General features: G+C 41.8%; 2 protein-coding genes across 2 annotated transcripts in view; one reads left to right on the top strand and one right to left on the bottom strand.

Annotated features, from left to right (window-relative positions):
• Nucleotides 1–3,581, top strand: part of Map3k15 (mitogen-activated protein kinase kinase kinase 15) — a 152,111-nt gene extending 148,530 nt beyond the window's left edge. The window contains exons 27-30 of the mRNA XM_051140967.1: nt 2,002–2,114; nt 2,922–3,022; nt 3,098–3,174; nt 3,489–3,581. Of these exons, the coding sequence (XP_050996924.1) occupies nt 2,002–2,114; nt 2,922–3,022; nt 3,098–3,174; nt 3,489–3,561 (364 nt within the window). The 3' untranslated portion in view covers nt 3,562–3,581. The remainder of the gene's footprint in view (nt 1–2,001; nt 2,115–2,921; nt 3,023–3,097; nt 3,175–3,488) is intronic.
• A 178-nt stretch (nt 3,582–3,759) lies between these two features.
• On the bottom strand, nt 3,760–16,279 carry Pdha1 (pyruvate dehydrogenase E1 subunit alpha 1). The gene is made up of 11 exons (XM_051141248.1): nt 16,106–16,279; nt 12,811–12,870; nt 11,668–11,841; nt 10,157–10,283; nt 9,449–9,540; nt 8,517–8,609; nt 7,752–7,907; nt 7,441–7,512; nt 6,257–6,324; nt 5,120–5,228; nt 3,760–4,518 (listed from the first exon to the last, which is right to left on the bottom strand). The coding sequence occupies exons 1-11, from the start codon at nt 16,160–16,162 to the stop codon at nt 4,354–4,356; spliced, it is 1,173 nt and encodes a 390-aa protein (XP_050997205.1). The 5' UTR covers nt 16,163–16,279; the 3' UTR covers nt 3,760–4,353.
• Nucleotides 16,280–18,882: the final 2,603 nt, after the last annotated feature.

Here is an 18,882-nt window from a genome sequence, read left to right as displayed (position 1 = left end):
AGGGTATACTGTACAGTTTTAAAAGAGGAAGTAAACAAGTCTTTCTGTCAATGCCAGGAGTCAGTACTGTCAAGGATCATACACAAATCTCCTGTGTCAAAAGCAGCAGCATCTGAGTTTGTCTTCATGATGGAGCCTCTGGCATTGCATGTGGCCCAGCAGTGGACAGCTGCAGTCTGCCCTACAGAAGCAGTTGGGGGAGGGGGGCAGTATAACACTTTGTAGACAGTGCTGTGTGTCTTGTAGTCCTGTCCCTAAGCCTTCCTGGAAGGTCACTTGTTAGGATCCCTAGGCAGGCATTAGTAGATTGCCTTTTCCAACCTTGTTAGTGAATATAACTCTCCTTTGGTCTGGAGATTCTAATTGTCAACAGAATTATAAAAATTCATCATCCAGAGCTACAATAAAGTAGCTAGTACTTAATGCAAAGGCCAGTTTTGCTTGTGGCAGTGCTGTCTGAATGGGGAGATTAGGTACTGGGCACATGTTCTGGATGGAAAAATGTATATAAAAACCCTCAGGGGACTCAGAAGTTTGATGTGATATACTTCTTAAGGCCTGAAATGTGAATGATAGTGATTCCAAGACTCAGGAGTTTCAAGATGACACATAAAATGGTTGGTAGTAAAACGTATACCATTTCTTTAAAACGTCTTTGCAGAAAGATTTGTAATCATCCAACTCAATGTTAATGTGACTAGCTAATAAATAACACAGCCTGCCTGTCATGGCCTGGTATAACCATGGGAATCTTTCCCATTAACCAGAGGCTCAAGCCACTTAGTAAAGGCAGGCAGGGCAGAGGTGGAAGGGTTTTTGACTTGTTGAGTGCTAATACTTTCTGCTTGGTCTTGCTGGGGTAAAAGCATCCACCTCTCCCACTTCATTTTGTTGCCAAATGATCCAAAAACAGTATTTTCATCCATTTATATATTATGGCCGTGCCTTCTCAGGGCAACATCAATAATGAACTTCTGTAATTTAAAGTTTAGTCCTTTGTTAACCAATACAGATAAACCAATTAAAAGAGCATGCCATGCATGTGCTTAAAATTAATCTTGTTTATTAGATACATACATGAGCAAACAACAAAAAAAGGCTAGTCGTGGTTCTAACTTGCAACCCTGTTCCCTCCTAGTGTTAATGAGCTAGCATTGGGAGATCCAGAAGTCTGAGGCTTAACTATACCAAGGTTGCCTTTCACGTCCCAGGGAGACCATAAGAAAGACTTCTGTGAGCCAGGCAGTGGTGGTGCATGCCTATAATCCCAGCAATTGGGAGGCTGACTCTCTTGAGTTTGAGGCCAGCCTGGGCTACAAAGGAGTCCAGGACATCAAAGGCTACACAGAGAAACCCTCTCAAAAAAACAAAACAACTGTGTCACAAAGTGAGTAAGGCCGTTCTCAGCAAACTACTACTCTACTTTTTTGGCTCCTAATGAGGCTGTCTATTATAGGTGCAGATACTTTATCTGACTTGGTTTTAAATAACCAAATATCCTTCTAGCTGAGTTTTAAAGGTCAACAAGAAATTCACTTTTGGTTCCTGATACATTTTGGAATAAAAATGTCTTAGTCTACAGAGGCTGCTCTAAAAAAAAAAAATCAAATTTGTTTCTCACAGGTCTGCAAATTGCAGTCTAAGATCCAAGTACTGGCAAATTTAGTTTATAAGGGTCTGCCTTCTGGTGTACAAATACTCACTTGTGTCCTCAAATGGTGACAAGACAGTATTTTCCCCCCTTCTCAAGGCCTCTTAATATATCATTTTAATATGAATTTAAGAGGGATTCAAACATCAACTCCTGTGCAAAATATACCCACACTCTCAGTATTGAGTCTTTGCTGTCAAGGAGAAGAAAAACATAGTTCTCCTATAAAAGCTGAAACCCACCTGTATCTCTTTGTGACCCCATGGTTGGGATTGTGAGTTTTCCCAGTATCTAATGTTTGAATTGAAATGTGGATACTTTGAGTGATGGGTATGTGTGTTTTTAAACAGACTTTGGGAACACCTAGTTCAAAAAGAGAAAGAGTGCCAGAATCTTCTGCGGCTAACTCTAGAACAGAAAACTCAAGAATTATATCACCTTCAGTTACAATACAAATCCAATGGTAAGTCACTTTTTCCCTAATATAGGTTTCAAAGAGGGACAGACTACTAAAAATCTGACTTTATGCCTCGAAGAAATGGTTGAGGTCACTATAGAATATACTGATTCTAGACAGTATTCTGGAAGAGACAAAACTATATGGACAGAAATTAGAATGGGTAGGGAGAGAGCTCAGAAAATTAAGAAAAGACAGAGTGTGCTGGGCACAGTGGCACACACCTTTAATCCCAGCACTCTTGGGGCGGCAGAGGCAGGTAGATCTCTGAGTTCAAGGCCAGCCTGGTCCTTGATATCAAGCCAAAGCTACACAGAGAAACCCTATCTTGAAAAACCAAAAACAAAGGACAGGGTAACAAAAATGTATCTTAACTGTGATAGCCCCTCCACAATTCTGTATCAAAACAGATATGTATATTAGACTGACTCTCCTATCTGCCTCTTAGGCCTAAAAGTTGCTCTTGGAATGAAGAACTGGAAGCTCTGCTACATCTTAACACAAGCTTCTTCGAATTCCAGTGTAGTAAGGAATATCCAGCCTGAGATAAGATCCTTCATAGATGAGAACAAGCAGTTAACTGAGACTGATATCTCAAATTCCAAATTTACTAAAGGCATATTAGGTAGAGATGACTGTTTTTCTGGAAAGGAAACCCAAGAATTATGAAATGAATCAAGCAAGTTTAATTCATTTTCTTTTCACATCACATTTACATTGTTTGGATATGTCATTACATCCACTTTGTTACATATGAAGCATTTTATGGTTATACATTTACTATACAGTAAAACAAAATTGGAATCATTACAGGTGGTACAGAGAATCCAGCACCCCCTGACGGACTGGCAACTGATAGAAAGCTTATAGACTGGTTGCAACTACAAGGAGTTGATGCAAATACAATAAAAAAGGTAAATTTCTAAATCAAAGTATTCCTGTGATATTGTTGAAAAGCTACTTATCCATATACTAAACCTTTGTTTCAGATTGTTGAAGAGGATTATACACTTTCTGATATTCTCAATGATATCACTAAGGAAGACCTAAGGTGCCTCAGACTACGGTAAGAGCTTCCAAACAGTTTGAATAATAGAAAGTTTTTTCATGTGAATACTTAAAACCTCCAACCTTTGAAATTATCTTTCCTATACCTTAGTAAAAACAATTCATTCCCTCAGGTTAAAAAGTGAAGAGGCACAAGGCCTTTCCTTGCACTCTTATTTATGTACCCACTTCTCTACACAGAGCCAACAGCACTCTTAGAGAACCATGTCCAGACAAAGGCAACATATTTTTGCTTTAAGCTAGAGATTACATTTGATGAGTAGATGGCTGGCTTTAAGTTTAGCTTTTCTTAAGCAAACTCTTGTTTTGCAGTGGTGGCGTCCTCTGTAGGCTCTGGCAGGCAGTCTCCCAGCACAGAAAACAAACGCAGGAGTCCTCACAGTGAGCCAAGCCAGGAATACCCTACACCTGACACCTGCGTATGGTTAAAGCTTCTGCTCGTGAAAGACCCTGTTCGTTCAATTCAAGCACGTGTGATTTTAGAGCATCCTTGTTTAAACAGGATTGTATGTGATGTCAACCCTGACTTAATTCTTAGGATTATACTTTGTTTAAAAAGTCAGCATACTTAAAAAAAAATAAAGTCAGCATACTGTACAGCAATTGCTGGAAAGATAAAGCAGTAAGTATTCTATAAAACTAGAGTGATACTTAAATGTGAAAGGTAAAAAGTGTGCCTTGCAATGGGAGTACAAGTTCATGTCTGTTAAATGTCTCAATGGAGCAAATTAAATTATTTTACCTTTGAAGTGACTGAAGTACCTTTATTTTAAAATGCCTGATTAAATATAGCCTTTGATCATAGAGATCATACTGGTCAGTGCCACCAGACTTCAGCCTCCTCAATTCAGGGTGGCTGTTACACTTCTCTACCCATGTGTTGCATTAATTCCAACATGCCTCCATGAAGACATAGCTATGATCACACCACCAACTGGCAGAGTTGCTCCTTTTAGAAACTGACCTAGGAGATGATATGGGAAGGTTATAAGCTCTGCATTAGTCATTTCAAATCCTATACAAATCCAATATTCACATGAATATTCCGAATACAACAATGTACAAACTGCATGCAATTTATTCTCCCTTAATTTACATGTTTTCGGGACTTTTTGTTGTCTAGGTATTTCCACCTGTCTTTAAGTTGAAAGCACAAAAAGTAGATGACAAATTCTCATTAACTGACTGACTTAAACTTGATCCACTGGTTGGGACCACGCACTTCAAAGGGAGGGTCACTGCTGTAGATGTGATAGCCTAGTTCCTCCAATGGTGGCTCTGGATCAGCTGTGGCAAACTGGGCAGCGTCCTCGATTTCTTTCCTCACTTCCACATCAATCTCCTAAACACCAGATGACAATGCAAGAGAGTTTTCAATCAAGGGCAACTTTGGAACCAACTAGAATGTTTGAGAACCTATTGCTGATATATGTGACTCTTCTAAACCAAGTTTTTGTACGAATGTGATTAGTCACTTAGGCAGTGACCTGTCTTTTCAACTCTTTAATTGAATGTGGAGGCCAGAGTTGATATCAGGTTGTCTTCCATTGCTCTCCACCTTATTTTTTGAGATAAGATATCTATCATGGAGCCCAGGGCTAAATCAGTTGACCAGTATGCTCCAAGAACCTGCTGATCTCCACTTCTATCCAGGGCTAAGGTTGTCCATGTACATGCACCAATGTGCCCATTATATGTGGGTGCTGGGAATCCAGACTCAGATCTTATTGCTTGTGCAGCAGGAACTTTACCAACGGAACCATCTCCCTTGACCTATGACTCATCAGAAAGACCTAAAAATAGCCCTGTGGAACTTCAGAGCACTTTCTAAGTTTGCAAAAAACACAATTGACCACCCGAGGGTGACATTTTGTGACATGTGGGAAACTGGTCACAGAGTACCCAACTTTAAAGCCAGCTTAAACCTCCAAAAGCAACTGTACCTTTAATTCTTCAACGCTTGTGAGATTGCTGTTCACCATTCTATCCTTGAGAAGCATAATAGGGTCGCTCTTACTTCTTACTTCCTGGATTTCTTCTCGAGTGCGGTAACTATGGGGAGAGGAGATGCACTGAGAGACCCAGAAAAAAAACAGTGCCCATGGACCAGACAGCTTAGTGAAGTATAAGAGTGTATGTTTTGAAAAGAGGAACAAGTAATAGCAACGTCACTATGGAAATAGCACGGTGGCATGCTTTTAGGTGTCTTTTATATTCACTATAATTTGGGGCTTCTCTGGCATTCTGACAAGGGCCAAGTTTTGCTTTGCTTCTTTGATCTGGAAGGCAGGGCTTTAGCCTCAAATTGTCACATGGATGGCGCAAGGGGGCTGGCAGTGGTGATAATTATAGGTTCTGCAGTAGGTTCGTAGTATCTACCAAGACCCGAAAGCAGCATGGCCAGTAAGAATTTTGTACTTGGAAAAACATAAGCAAGAGTTCTATGATGGGACAGTTACTACACAAAATCCATCTGCCCACAGAATTTGTTCTCTGTCTTCCTTCCCTTAGTCCATTCTATAAAGGCTAAACTTTAAACTGATGTCTTTTCAACTGTGTTAAGCCTGCTAATTTAGAATTTACATGTTAAAGCTAAGTGAAAAAGGACAACTTAAAACTTCCCTTTGTGACAGTTAGCCTTGCTCCCTACCAGTGAGATTTTCAAACACCAGTACTTGTCAGGTAGAATATACCATGCCTGAATTTGGGGTAATAACTAAACTAAATGACCCCCCCCCCCCCCCGAGTAATTCCCTATCATCAGACCTGCCTTATACTGAATTCTACATTGCAATTTAGTTACATAATGCCCTTTTAAAACTTACCGCTCAAGCTATAACAAATAGGATACACTGTAGGGATCTTCAGGCTGCTTTCAGACTAATTCAAAAGAACCGCTTGATGCCAACAAAACTACAATTTTATCTGGTTGCAAAAGCCAATGTTGAGGTCCTCTGCCATTTTACTTAAGTAGCCCAAAGCCTGCCCACCCACTATGGAAGCCACACTCAAGATTCCTCACAACCTGCAGAACATTGTATACATAATAAATCTTTTTTAAAAAATTCCTCATGACCTACCTGACTCCAGGGTCACTCATACTGTGCCCATGGTAGCGATAAGTCTGTAGCTCCATCAGGATGGGCCCCTAAAACAGACCCATAAGTGATTAAGACTAAGGAATGCACACCAACAATCACTGGCCTCAAATGGAGACTACCACCCACCCACCCCACCCCCAACATTCAATATAATCTTATTCATCTTCTACATATCATTTGAGTTGACAAAGAGTTTACTGGCTGGGCACACACACCTTTAATCCCAGCACTTGGGAGGCAGAGGCAGCCTGGTCTACAAAGCCAGTCCAGAACAGCCAAGGCTACACAGAAAAACCCTGTCTCAAAGAAAAAAAAGTTCACTGGCTAATTTTTTGGTTTTGTTTTGTTTTTTCAAGACAAGGTTCTTCCTGTATAGCCCTGGCTGTCCTGGAACTCTCTCTGATGAGCAAGATGGCCTCCAACTCTGAAATCCACTTGCCTCTGCCTCCCAAGCGCTGGGATTAAAAGCATGCGCCACTACCATCTGGCTTACTGGCTGATTCTCAACACCTACTTATCCCATCCACATTTCATCCTTCTCAATTTTACCAAAAAAGTAGACTGCAGTAAACTTTGCTACTTTAACCGACCTTTAAGCCAGCCTCACTGTTCCCCTTTCCCTCGCTGCCATAGACTGCCAGGTAAAACAACAGGATTTTTTTTTTTTTTTTTTTTTTTGGTTTTTCGAGACAGGGTTTCTCTGTGTAGCCTTGGCCATCCTGGACTCACTTTGTAGACCAGGCTGGCCTCGAACTCACAGTGATCTGCCTGCCTCTGCCTCCTGAGTGCAACAACAGGATAGATTACCTACTTCAATGCCTATTATATAACTAAAATGAGGCATTGTGAGGATTCCCTGTTTGATCATTCAAGGGGCATATGATTAACAGGGATAGGAACACATAATTAAATCAAATGATGAAGCAGAATGTCAAATTGAAGACAAAGGCAAAATGCCATGGAAACAAGAATAGAGGGGATAAAATGGAGCGTTTACTAGGTAAGCCACCAAGACCATGCTACCTTTTTGGACTCTGTCTTAGAAAGCTCACTTAGTCATCACTCCAGGGTAACTCCAATGGCTACTTAGTAAGGCTTTTAACTCTGAGATGGCATTATAAACCTATAAACCCAAAAGCCTATGAAAAGATCTCCAGTCTTACCTTACCAGACCTACAATAGGCAGCTGCAAACTTTGTTGCCTCTCGGACACACAAGATATCCATTCCATCTACCTGTTAACAAAGGTAGAAGGGGCAGAATGTAAATAAACTGTCTAAACCCATCTCACTTTTATTGTGGTACTGAAGAATGAATCCAGGGCCTGACACAAGCTAGAGAAGTGCTCTGCTGCCCAGCCACACCTCCCACCCTCCCACTCAACTTTTATATGACCTAGTCAAGCATAAGCTGATGAAACCAGAACATCTAGCTGTCAGGGTATGGCTCTATCTCTTATAATAAGGGACCTTACCCTCAGTCCAGGAATAAAATCTCCTCTTTTGTAGTAATCCGTGCTGGCTGCTGCTCTCTCAATAGATGTACCCATGCCATAACGGTTATTCTCACAGATGAAAATACAAGGTAATTTCCACAATGCTGCCATATTGTAAGCTTCAAATATTTGACCCTGAAAGTATTTTATACAATGTTCAAGTGGTTTAATTTGCATTTTCCTTTAGACCTTTTCACCATTCCTAACAACTGTTGCTCTGCCTAACACAGAAAGCTTACACAAAGGCCAAAGAAAGCCTTTTATAAACCCAAGTTGCTGGTGGTAAATGAAAGGAGTATGTGTTGGCCATGGTAAGGAAATGGGGCAGGCACTGTATGCCTAGTATACATTTTGGGAGTCTATTAATATAGAACACACTGCAAAGAGGAACATGAAAAAACACTGAGCTACCAATTACTTTTATACTCCTACTAATCTGTCAGACTCACTTGACCAGGTAATGAGTGAAACGGCAGCATCTTAGATTTAGTATTAAGACATGTCTCACTAAGTGCCACCCAAAGACTGGTGAGCATGTTTGCAAAGCACTAATGTAAAGCCCAGGATTCCCTCACAGAAATGTGCCCCTAGAAGGCTCTCAAACCACCTAAGTCTCCCATATGGCTATAAAACCAACTATGAGTCTGCTACATGAAATGATATTTAAATTAATAAACACTATGCTATGTCTCCACAAATCCAAATATGACTAGTCACAACTTAGAAATTAAGAGAGACACTTACCTGATTAGCAGCACCATCACCGTATAATGTCAAACAGATCTCATCTTTTCCATTATACTTGCAGGCGAGAGCAATTCCTGCTCCCAGGGGCACCTAACGTAAAGAACAACCAAGAAAGGAACCAACGAAAGTTAATCAGAGTTTAAGATGCTCTTAAATTCCAACTCCTGGAGAGAATATGGGATGCTAAACTAGTGTTGAGTCTTCATTCCCAACCCTGTCACTATTCATATACCCTGTTATTTTCAAAATATGAATAAATGCTACATCGTTTCAGCAAGGGCTCACATTTCTGCACCCGAAGATTTAACTACCGAGCCTAACAAGATTAAAAAAAAAAAAAAAAGAAACCTACTAGGTATATAATATATATTATAGAACCTACTGTATTAGATATAGTTGGAGAATGAGGACTCCCTATTGATGAAAGTAAGGCTTTTTTTTGGGACAGGGTTTCTCTGTGTAATAGCCCTGGCTGTCCTGGACGCACTTTGTAGACCAAGCTGGCCTCAAACTCAGAGATCTGCCTGCCTCTGCCTCCCTAGTGCAAGGCTTTGGATTTTTATTAGGCTGTCTATCTAACAGACCCTCTCTCTTGTAATTGGGCCCCAGTGTTAGCATTACCTATGAGTAGGTCATAGAAAGTGCGGTGAGGTGATGAGCAATTTATCTTACTGAAATATAAAAAGAAAGGTAAAGGGATAGCTCCACTGCTATAGGCTCTTACTAAAAAAACACAGCAAAAAGAATGTTAAGTCACTATCCAAGTCTCCCCTATTAATTAGTAAAATGGTAAGCAGTAAGTGTTTAAAGGCAAACTTAAACTCTCAAGTTATTGAGATCATTCAGAGAAAAGTTCTCTGAGGTGAAGACGTTTCTAAAGCCACAGGCCAGGACCAAATCTACTCAAGTATGTGCTCTTCCTCAGCTACCTGAGCTCCAACGATGCCATTGCCCCCATAGAAGTTCTTGGCGAACATGTGCATCGAGCCGCCTTTCCCTTTAACACAGCCTCCTCTTCTTCCTAGAAATGGCATCACATAGATCGAGCATGAAAAACCAACTACACAAGCAATTGTCTAAATACCTGTCCCTTCTGGAAAATGCATTCCCTTTGTCTCCCTGTCTGTGCTAAGGAAGGTTAAACTATTCCAACAGTGCCTGCTCTCTAATCACCCTCAGATGTTAGCACAGAATTTTTGACACTGGGTTTGGAGGGAGTACACAAACCTGACTTCTATACTGGCACAGTAAATAATGTTAAGACTCAAAAAGGTCACAGAAAAGAGGAATAGTAAACAGATATCTAGACTATTACATAGATATCTATGCATACACAAAAATGCTTCAACCCAATTTACTTTTTCTGCTAGATAACAGGTTTTAGTGACAACAAACTTTATTCCCACTGTACAGGGCCATGAATTTTCAATTTCACCCAAGGGTCCATATGACCTCATAAAGGGTTTACCCAAAGGCATAACAGAGGTGCCAAAATGCCAATACCAGAATGTTTGTTTCAAAAACAAAACTCCTAAGACTCTTTTTTTAAAGCCATTAACACATAATGCTTAGCAACTTAATGGAAGATACTTGAAAACTTCATCCACTCACTATCCCTCTGTAAATCCACAGCAAACCTGTTAGCTCTGCAAGAATTGCTCGGACTGACAGGCCCCGAGTGAAGGTGAAGCCATGAGCTCGATAGGCTGTGATGAGATGGTCCGTGGGGTTTATGCCGGCCTCTAGGCCCACACAGCAGGCTTCCTGTAGTAAAGGAAGAACCATGAAGCAATTTTTTGAATAAAAAGTTTCTATTAGAAGAAATGAAAAAAATGGGTTAGTAAATCCTGTCACTAGTAACCCAAAGATAATGACTATTTCTTTCATCAAAAAACAAAGTAGAGGGTAAGATCTAAGCCAGAAGCCATAACCATCCTATAGGCTAGGATCTCAGACTGACTAAAAAAGAAGCAAGCAGCAGCATTCACCACTCTCTGTTTCCTGAATGCAGATGCAATACAAGCAGCTAGCTCAGTTCCTACAGTCATGCATTCACCACCAAGATCGACTGTACCTTCAAACTGTGAGTTAAAATAAACACTTCCCTACATTGCTTCTATTGACTATTGTTACAAAAGGAAGTAATACACCCAGAAAAATCAAAATAGCCCCTTTTCTTCAAGAAAAGTATAGATGAGTGAGGTTCCACCAAACTTTAACACAGTAAAATTCTAAGAGCAGATATAAAATTCGGAAATGCTAAGTCTAAGGTCGGGCGTGGTGGCACTCGCCTTTAATCCCAGCACTCAAGAGGCAGACAGGCAGATCACTGTGAGTTCGAGGCTAACCTGGTCTACAAAGCCAGTCCAGGACAGCCAAGGCTACACAGAGAGACCCTGTCTCGAAAAACAAAAACAAAAACAAACAAACAAAAAAGAAATGCTAAGTCTAAATGATTTCTTAAGTCTATATACACTTCATAGTGGAATCTAGCATTCTAGTTCCTAGTCTAAAATCCTTACTTCAAAGCCTTCTCACCCAAAAAGTAGGATGAAAAACAAGAAATAGAAATTATATATATATTTAAAGCTAAGTGTAGCTTTAAATAGGCTCATGCCTATCCCAGCACTCTGGGGGAAAAGGCAGCACTGTACTAAGTTCTAGGCATTAAGCCAACTTGTCCAGTGAGACCCACACTCAAAATAACAAGAACAAAAACTCAAGAACTAAAATGGGTAGGACGGCAGAGACAGATAACTAAAAGTGAGTAAAGGAGTTTGCTATCAAGCGTGGCAGGTTGAGCTAAATCCCTGGAACCTGTATGGTAGAAGGGAGGAGCCAAATCCTGCAAGCTGTCCTCAGATAACACCCACATACACACTAATACACAGTGGCACATATGGACCCCGTATACAACAAAGTATGTTATCCCATCACTTGTATCCTCCCGTTCCTCCCTCCCTCCCGCATTCATCCTATTCCCCTCCCCTAGGTCTATGACCAAGGGTGACCTCTTCCCCCACTATATGGTCATAGGTTTTTCAATTTTAAAAGGATAGGATGAGAAGTAAAAGAGATGAGGGCAAAGAAAAGGAGTAAAGATTAAATATCCCCAATAACATGGCTTTATAACAAACCAATCACTTACCTGACCATCACACAAGTGACAGAAACCACGAATAATTTTCTGCTTATACAGCTGATCTGCCTTAAGCTCCATTCTGCGTACAGTCTGCATCATCCTGTAATATTTGAGCCCATCCTCTCTGGTGAGTACTGTGGTTTCTGGAGGGCCCTCTTCTAGCCGATGAAGATCACATTTCTGAAGTGGAATGAGATGGTCACCCTCCAGTGACTACTCCACAAATACTGGTGACTCATCTAAGATCCAACTCCACACATATAATAAGACAACTTGAACAACAGCAAAGAAACGCAGGCCTCAGCAGGGCTTCAGGAATAATGTGTGAGCAGGGTGTGATGGTGCACACCTTTAATCCCAGCACTGCCAGGCCCAGGCAGGTGGATCTCTTTGAGGCCAGATCTACAGAGTTCCAGGCCAGGGCTACACACAGAGAAACCCTCTCTCAGAAAACAAAAACAGAACACAGGGGTGTGCTGCCACACATTATTTCTTTTGTTTCGGAAAGGTGTTCCGGAAGATCTAAGAGTTCAAGGTTATTATCGCTTTACTAGATAAGGATTTGGGCCCAACCCTGAGACCCTGGTTTAAAATAAAACAAAAACAGCACTTCAAAAATGCTTCTGATTCCTTAAATGTATGATCAATATTTTGATGAATCACACCCCATCCCACAGGTGTACCCAATCTTTGGCTCAAGAAGGGCCACAAGCCAGGATAGCTATGGGGGGAACCCAACCTATTTGTAGATGACAACATACCAGAATGTCAAGAGGTTAGATACCTCACCCAGAGTATATTTCTAAAGCCTATCTCCCTTAAACTACCATCAAGTTATTTTTGCTAAATTTCTTTGAACCTTTGATTCTGGAATATTTGAAAGGGACCCCACCCTCAAAGCACCAGTATCAAAATACTCCTCGAAGGTGAAGCTGCATCACACTGTACCTGTGCAAAAGCTAACTAGGGGCTGGAAAGATGGCTCAGAGGTTAAGAGCACTGTCTGTTCCTTCCAAAGATCCTGAGTTCCATAGTGGGTCACAACCATCTATAATGAGACCTGGTGCTCTCTTCTGGTGGACAGAAGGCTGCATAAATAAATAAATCTAAAACAAAAAAACTACTACTATAAAGTGCAACACCACTTACCTTAATCTCAAATGTAGCATCGTTTGCAAAATTACGGGAAGCTACTAGCACTCTGCTTGCCTAGAAAGCAAAAATATGCAGTCATTAGTTTCATTTTGTGAAGTCAAGAGCAAGTCACTACCATCATGAATCCATGCCTAAAGCATGGATTTAAAACACATCCATATCATTATCTGAAGCAAAAAGGAAGGTGGCAAACAAAACCTATCCAGTGAGAATGATGGCCAATTCGAAGAAACTAGATTACATGTGGGCTTTTAAGGTTCATTTGCAAAATATTCCAAATAAAACTATCCATTAATCCTTATATAAGGCAAACTGCTTCTCTCTCTCTCTCTCTCTCTCTCTCTCTCTCTCTCTCTCTCTCTCTCACACACACACACACACACACACACACACACACACACACATATATGCCAGTGTAATCCTAGCACTCAGGAGGCAGAGGCAGGTAGATCTCTGTGAGTTCAAGGACAGCCTGATCTACTAAAGAAGTCCAGACATCGAAGGCTACACAGGGAAAGCCTGTCTTGAAAAACTAAAACAAAACAAAAAAACCACACACACACACACACACACACACACACACACACACACACACACACACACAAAGAAAGCATAACAAATACAAGCAATAAGGCAAAGTAAAAACTTGAAATGCAGTTCAGTCTTACAGACTTTGAAAGCTTTCAACCTCATTTAAAAATAAAACCACACACTTGGTAAATCATTTCAAAGTTTCACATCAATCTTTAAAGCCTGAGGTAAATCTCCATGTTTCCCAAATTTTTAGGGAGGGAAAGAACTAACAGAATAAAAAGTGGAAAGGTACAAAACACAGAGGCCCGAGAGGAAGAAACTGGGATTAACTTTTATAGTATCACAGCCATTGAGTGCCTAGCCTCCCCTCCCCCACTGAGTATCTCTTGGCTCTAGTTACACAAGTTTGGCTAGCCACTGCTTATTATTTGCAAGGATCATTTTGCAAGGCTTAAATTTTAAAGTCTTTTCACATGTATAACATGAAAAACTAAAAACTCTGAAGCCTATTTTGTGTTACACAGGCTGAAGTTTAAAAAAAAGAAAACCTGCAAATACTTAGAATTGCAAACTAGAAAAAGGGTATGAGTTTAGTGGTCTAGTCTGAGATGAAAGGTGAAACTTAAGTTTTCAACATTCTGAAAGGCTTCAAAATGGCTCCTGATTAGCAAGTAATAACTATAGTCACAAAGAAAACTCCCAGCAGCCAGGCATGGTGATCCCAGCCCTGGGGAAGCAAAGGCAGGCCATGGATCTCTGTGATTGGAGGCCAGCCTGATCAACATAGCAGAGTTCCAGGCCAGCCAGAGCTACACAGTGAGAAAGAGACTGAGACAAAGAGAAAGTAACCTACTTCTCTTCCCCCCCCCCCCCACCCTTAGCATGCCGGATGTGATCACACACAAACTTTTAATCCAAGCACTCCACAAGGTACAGAAGGCAAGGAGATCTGAGTTCCAGGCCAGCCAGGAATATTTAGTTAAAGACCTTGTCTGCAAAACAAACCAGCCAACCAATAACAAAAGAATCCCCCCCCCAAAAAAAAACCTGTAACAAGTGAGAAAATAACTGAGTGTTTCCTATGGTGAATTCAACTCTAGAATCCATTTTTTTCCTGCTTTAAAGTAAATCAGGAAATGGTAAACGGTTTCTAGACAAAGCAGTACAACATCTAAGGTTAGCATGTAGCATCTAACGAAGATTTAAGGGTGTCCCCAGCCTCCTATTGCCCTCCATACTCCAAAAGAGGAGGATGTGTCTTAAAAGCAAAAGGGATGGTTTTTATTGATTTCAGTTTCTACTTCAGCTTCTTGAAACTTTAATTCTAGTAAGAGCTGCTTCCCGCCCCCCTCCTTCCACTGGGGAAAACAAAGCTTCTTTTAGTTTTCAATTTTATTTCATGTCCAGTCTCCAAATTATAAAAAAAATTTCCCTTCAACTAACAATTTCTGCACACAAGAAACTTGTTCAAACCAATCTAAAATTGATGACGAAGTTTTAACACCTGTGAAGATTCTGGCCAAATTGAGGGCACACACTAAGAGCTCAATAAATGTTAGCTATGTCATACACATATACGAAGACACATTAAGAAATAGGCTTTACTGCCGGCTCAGATTCAAAAATGAAAACAGCATTTGCTTAATCAAAGGGCGTTTTTCCATTACTTAGTGTAATTCCTAGAGAAGTACATTTCCAACCTTTCCACAACCTCTCCAAACTAAGCAGAATTGCATCAAATCCTGAAGAAATCAATAGAACCAGAATTACAAGTCAAAGCCTGATGGTAGTTACACCAAGAGAATGCAACCTCTGTGTGGCTAGAGGTCAAAATGCTAAAAGCTTAGGTAGACACCTCTTAAAGCTGGGGCCATAAGTTAAGTCTTAACTCTAATCCCAACCCTCCGAGAAAGTCATTGCTATGTTCTTTCGTTACTTTGAACTCTAAGCCTCTGTGTGCGTATAAGGGTAAAGGCAGCTTCCTCTGGGTTACGCTCGGTTACTCTAAAATTGACTGCCAAGAAATAACTCAAACGAGCAGGGAGGGAGTGGAGGAAGTTTATTTTCCGTGAACCTGACCCCGTCTGAACCCTACTCAGAACGGAACATAGGTGATCCACAAAGGCTCACCCAGCTGCACACCTGTAAATGCCAGGCGCCAGGCAGAAAGGCTGGCACACGTGCCACTCCCCAATTCAAGGCAATTCCATAAGGTAGCGTTCTTAGTATCTCTAGTTATAGAGATGAAAAACCTGGGCCCTAGGATGATTTTTTTTTTAATCTCTTTGCTTCTTGTTGGTACTTGGTAATCTCAAGACTAGTAAATAATGAAATCAGGGTGCGCACAGAACCTCCGACTCCCGGGACTGGGAGCTCTTTATTTAGTCTTACGTGGCCTCTTGGCCAAGAGCGATGACAAGAAAAGTAGAAGTCAGCAGAGTGCATAGACGCCGGAGCAAACACAAGCTCCGCCTCCCGGGGTCCGGTAAGCAACGGGCAGTTGAGGGGCACTGTTGGGGAGCCGGCGTGAAGGTCCGCCAGCGGGGACCGGGAGAGGCGCAGGGACTGAGCCCATTCTCAAGCCCCTCCTCCCCAGGCTAGTGGCGAAGTACACCGCGCGGAAGGCCCACGCGAGTTCCATAGCTCGTCCCCAGCACTCGGCCGCACGCTGTGATGACCCGGCCCGTCCTCCTCCCACCCCACATCAGGCCACCTCGAGCCCTACCCCGGCCTCACGGCATTCAGGCGACCTTACCGGCTTCTGCGCAGCGCCTGCCAACACGCGGGACACAGCGGCAAGCATCTTCCTCATGGAGCGCAGCAAACACACGCGGCGGCCGCAACACCCAGGCACTCAAAAGGAGTGATTCAGACGTCCCTAAGTCTCCTTGAGCTGCCCTAAGTCGAGGCCACACCCTAAACGCAGTGACGGAGTCGAAACGACATCACGCGCCGCACCAGTTTGTAGGGCAATCAGAATGGCTTCCTGAAAAGGCTCCGCCCATCTGAGTAACCTAAGACCGCCCATTAAGAATTAACTAAAGAAGGGGTGGGCTTGTGGGCTAGTTGGTGCGGAGGCAGAAGCCCCAAGGCGCCTGCGTGGGAAAGTGGGGACTGGGAAGGGGGGGGGAAGGCCTGGCCTTCCTCTTGCACAGTGCACCAAAAACCAGCGAAGAAAGGGGTGAAGGCGGGTCCTGCTGTTTGCCCAGTCGGGCCGGTGATGCAGTTTCGCAGCCTTGTTCCAATTTACAGAAAAGCCATAGTGTCAGGTCCTGAAATGGTTCTACCACTAATTTGTCTTTAGAAGAACACGTATCCGTCGCAAAATGTTGCTCTTATTGACTTTGAGAAGAAACAAACAAAAAAATGATTCAACTGTTAAATGTTGAATGTTGCTGGGTGTGGTTGGGCATGCCTGTCATTTCTTCTCTAGGGAGGCTGAGGTAAGGTGATAGCCAGAGTTGGAAGCCAGTATGACTAGCTTCAGCTACTTAGTGAAACTGTCTCAAAAAATAAAGATGAGTAAATAAAAGCAAATAATTAATAATTGACCATAGAAATACAAAAGTTTGCCTTAGCACTTATTTGTTCTTCTGATTTTCCGTTAGCTTACTTCTTTTTGTGGGGGACCCAGTAATAGAAAAGCAGCTCACTCATCTGTCCGCTATGCTTGAACAGAAAGGCAGAATCCTGAATCTCCTGTGTTGTTGTTACTCAAACACCATTCAGATTAGGATACAAGCCAGGATGGTGGTGCACACCTTTAATCCCATCACTCAGGAGGCAGATCACTGTGAGTTCGAGGTCAACCTGGTCTACAAAGCGAGTCTAGGACAGCCAAAGCTACTCAGAGAAACCCTGTCTTGAAAAAAAAAAAAAAAAAAAGCCCACTGTGATGTCGCATGCCTTTAATCCCAGCACCCAAGGAGGCAGGGGCAGGCAGATCACTGTGAGTTCGAGGCCTTACTGGTCTACAAAGTAAGTTCAGGACAGCCAAGAGAAACCCTGTCCTGGAAAAAAAAAAGATTAGGAACAAGACTTTATGAGAACAAGGGAAATGTGCAGATGATGATTTCTCAAAGTTTAGACTGCATTAGCCACAGTGGAGGATATTTATATTGCCTTGACAAGAAACAGCAGTTGACTTTTCCACTCAAATGGATTGGACAGGTACCATTTCTATGAGGTCACTTGGGAACCTATGATAAAAAGTACTCTAATACTTGAATTCATGATCTCCGTGTCATTACAACATGAAAGGAGAAAGTGCTGAAAAGTTTTTGTAAGGTCCGTCAAATGCTTTGGCTAATTTGTCACCTCTTCCTGGAATTGGCAGCTTGGTCACCTGCTCTGTGTTATTCTCTCATCCACAGAGGATGAAGGATGAAATAAGTGCTGATAGCAATACATTAGAACCCACAGGAACGAGATAGCCTCAAATCCTTCACGAATACATAACTGAATAAGAGAAAGGAGCAACATTTCCTTACAGTAGAATTCCAATTAATTATTGTGAAAGGGATGCTGAAAATAATGGGGCACAGCCACTAGTACCTGTAATCCTAGTGCTGGAGAGGCAGGGACAAGAGGGTCCCCAGCACTTTCTAGTCAGCCTAGCTGATTGGTAATCTCCAGGAGAAGTAAGAGACCCTGCCTCAAAAATATTAGATGAAGAGTGAATGAGGAAGACACCTGACATCAACCTTTGACTTCCACATGCATGTGTACACACAAATATACACGGACTGATGGGTGGGAGGCACCACTTGGCAAAGACATAGTCACCATTGCAAGTAGAATTATCAATAGATGCTAAAAACCGAATGGGAAAAATAAAAGAAAAATGAGAAACAAGACCTTTGCATTATCCCAAAATATCTTCCAACAGGAAATTTGTCAGAACAAAGGTTAATGCCTTGGAGAAAATTCCATAGAAAAATAAGAGAACCAGTGTTTTAATAACTAGAGTGTTTTTGTTACACTCTTTTCTTTGCAAAAATTACAAAACTTACAAAGCCAAGGCCATCAAGACCAGTTCCAGGAACAGTAAAGAGGAGAAAAGAGAAAGTCTTAGTGGATCTATGGTAGGGAGAATTGAGCAGGTGGTGAACAGCTGGTTAAAGGAAATCAACCCTTGGGGAACAACTGGTTAAAGCAACCAGCTGTTGAGGAGAATTTGAGGAATGGAGGAAAAAAGAAATACTAGACCCAGACATATTCAGTATAAACTGAAGGTCTTAAAACCCAGGGGAACTTGTCTTTTTTGTCTTTCTGTGTTGTTTGCTTTTTCTTACTGTTCTGTCTCTGTTACTTGCTCTCTGCTACTAGCTTACTTTTCTGTCTCTCTCACATGCTTACTGTCTGTCTCTGTGACTCCTTGGGTCAACTCCAGTACTTTATTTAAAGTGAAGTTCAATTTTGTTTGTTTTTTCGAGTCAGGGCTTCTCTGTGTATACCCGGCTGTCCTGGACTCTCTTTGTAGACCAGGCTGGCCTTGAACTCACAGAGATCCACCTGTCTCTGCCTTCCAAG

This window comes from Acomys russatus, chromosome X (genome assembly GCF_903995435.1).
Source record: "Acomys russatus chromosome X, mAcoRus1.1, whole genome shotgun sequence".
NCBI lineage: Eukaryota > Metazoa > Chordata > Mammalia > Rodentia > Muridae > Acomys > Acomys russatus.
This window is presented reverse-complemented; position numbering and strand designations above follow the sequence as displayed.

What these genes read in the sequence shown, in the direction of transcription:
- Pdha1 (XM_051141248.1), bottom strand. Translation starts at nt 16,162, where the DNA reads ATGAGGAAGATGCTTGCCGCTGTGTCCCGCGTGTTGGCAGGCGCTGCG. An exon ending in ATGGCATCGTTGGAGCTCAG is followed by an intron (nt 8,610 to 9,448) that starts GTAGCTGAGGAA and finishes TCTTTACGTTAG; the next exon opens with GTGCCCCTGGGAGCAGGAAT. An exon ending in CAAGCGTTGAAGAATTAAAG is followed by an intron (nt 4,519 to 5,119) that starts GTACAGTTGCTT and finishes TCTGGTGTTTAG; the next exon opens with GAGATTGATGTGGAAGTGAG.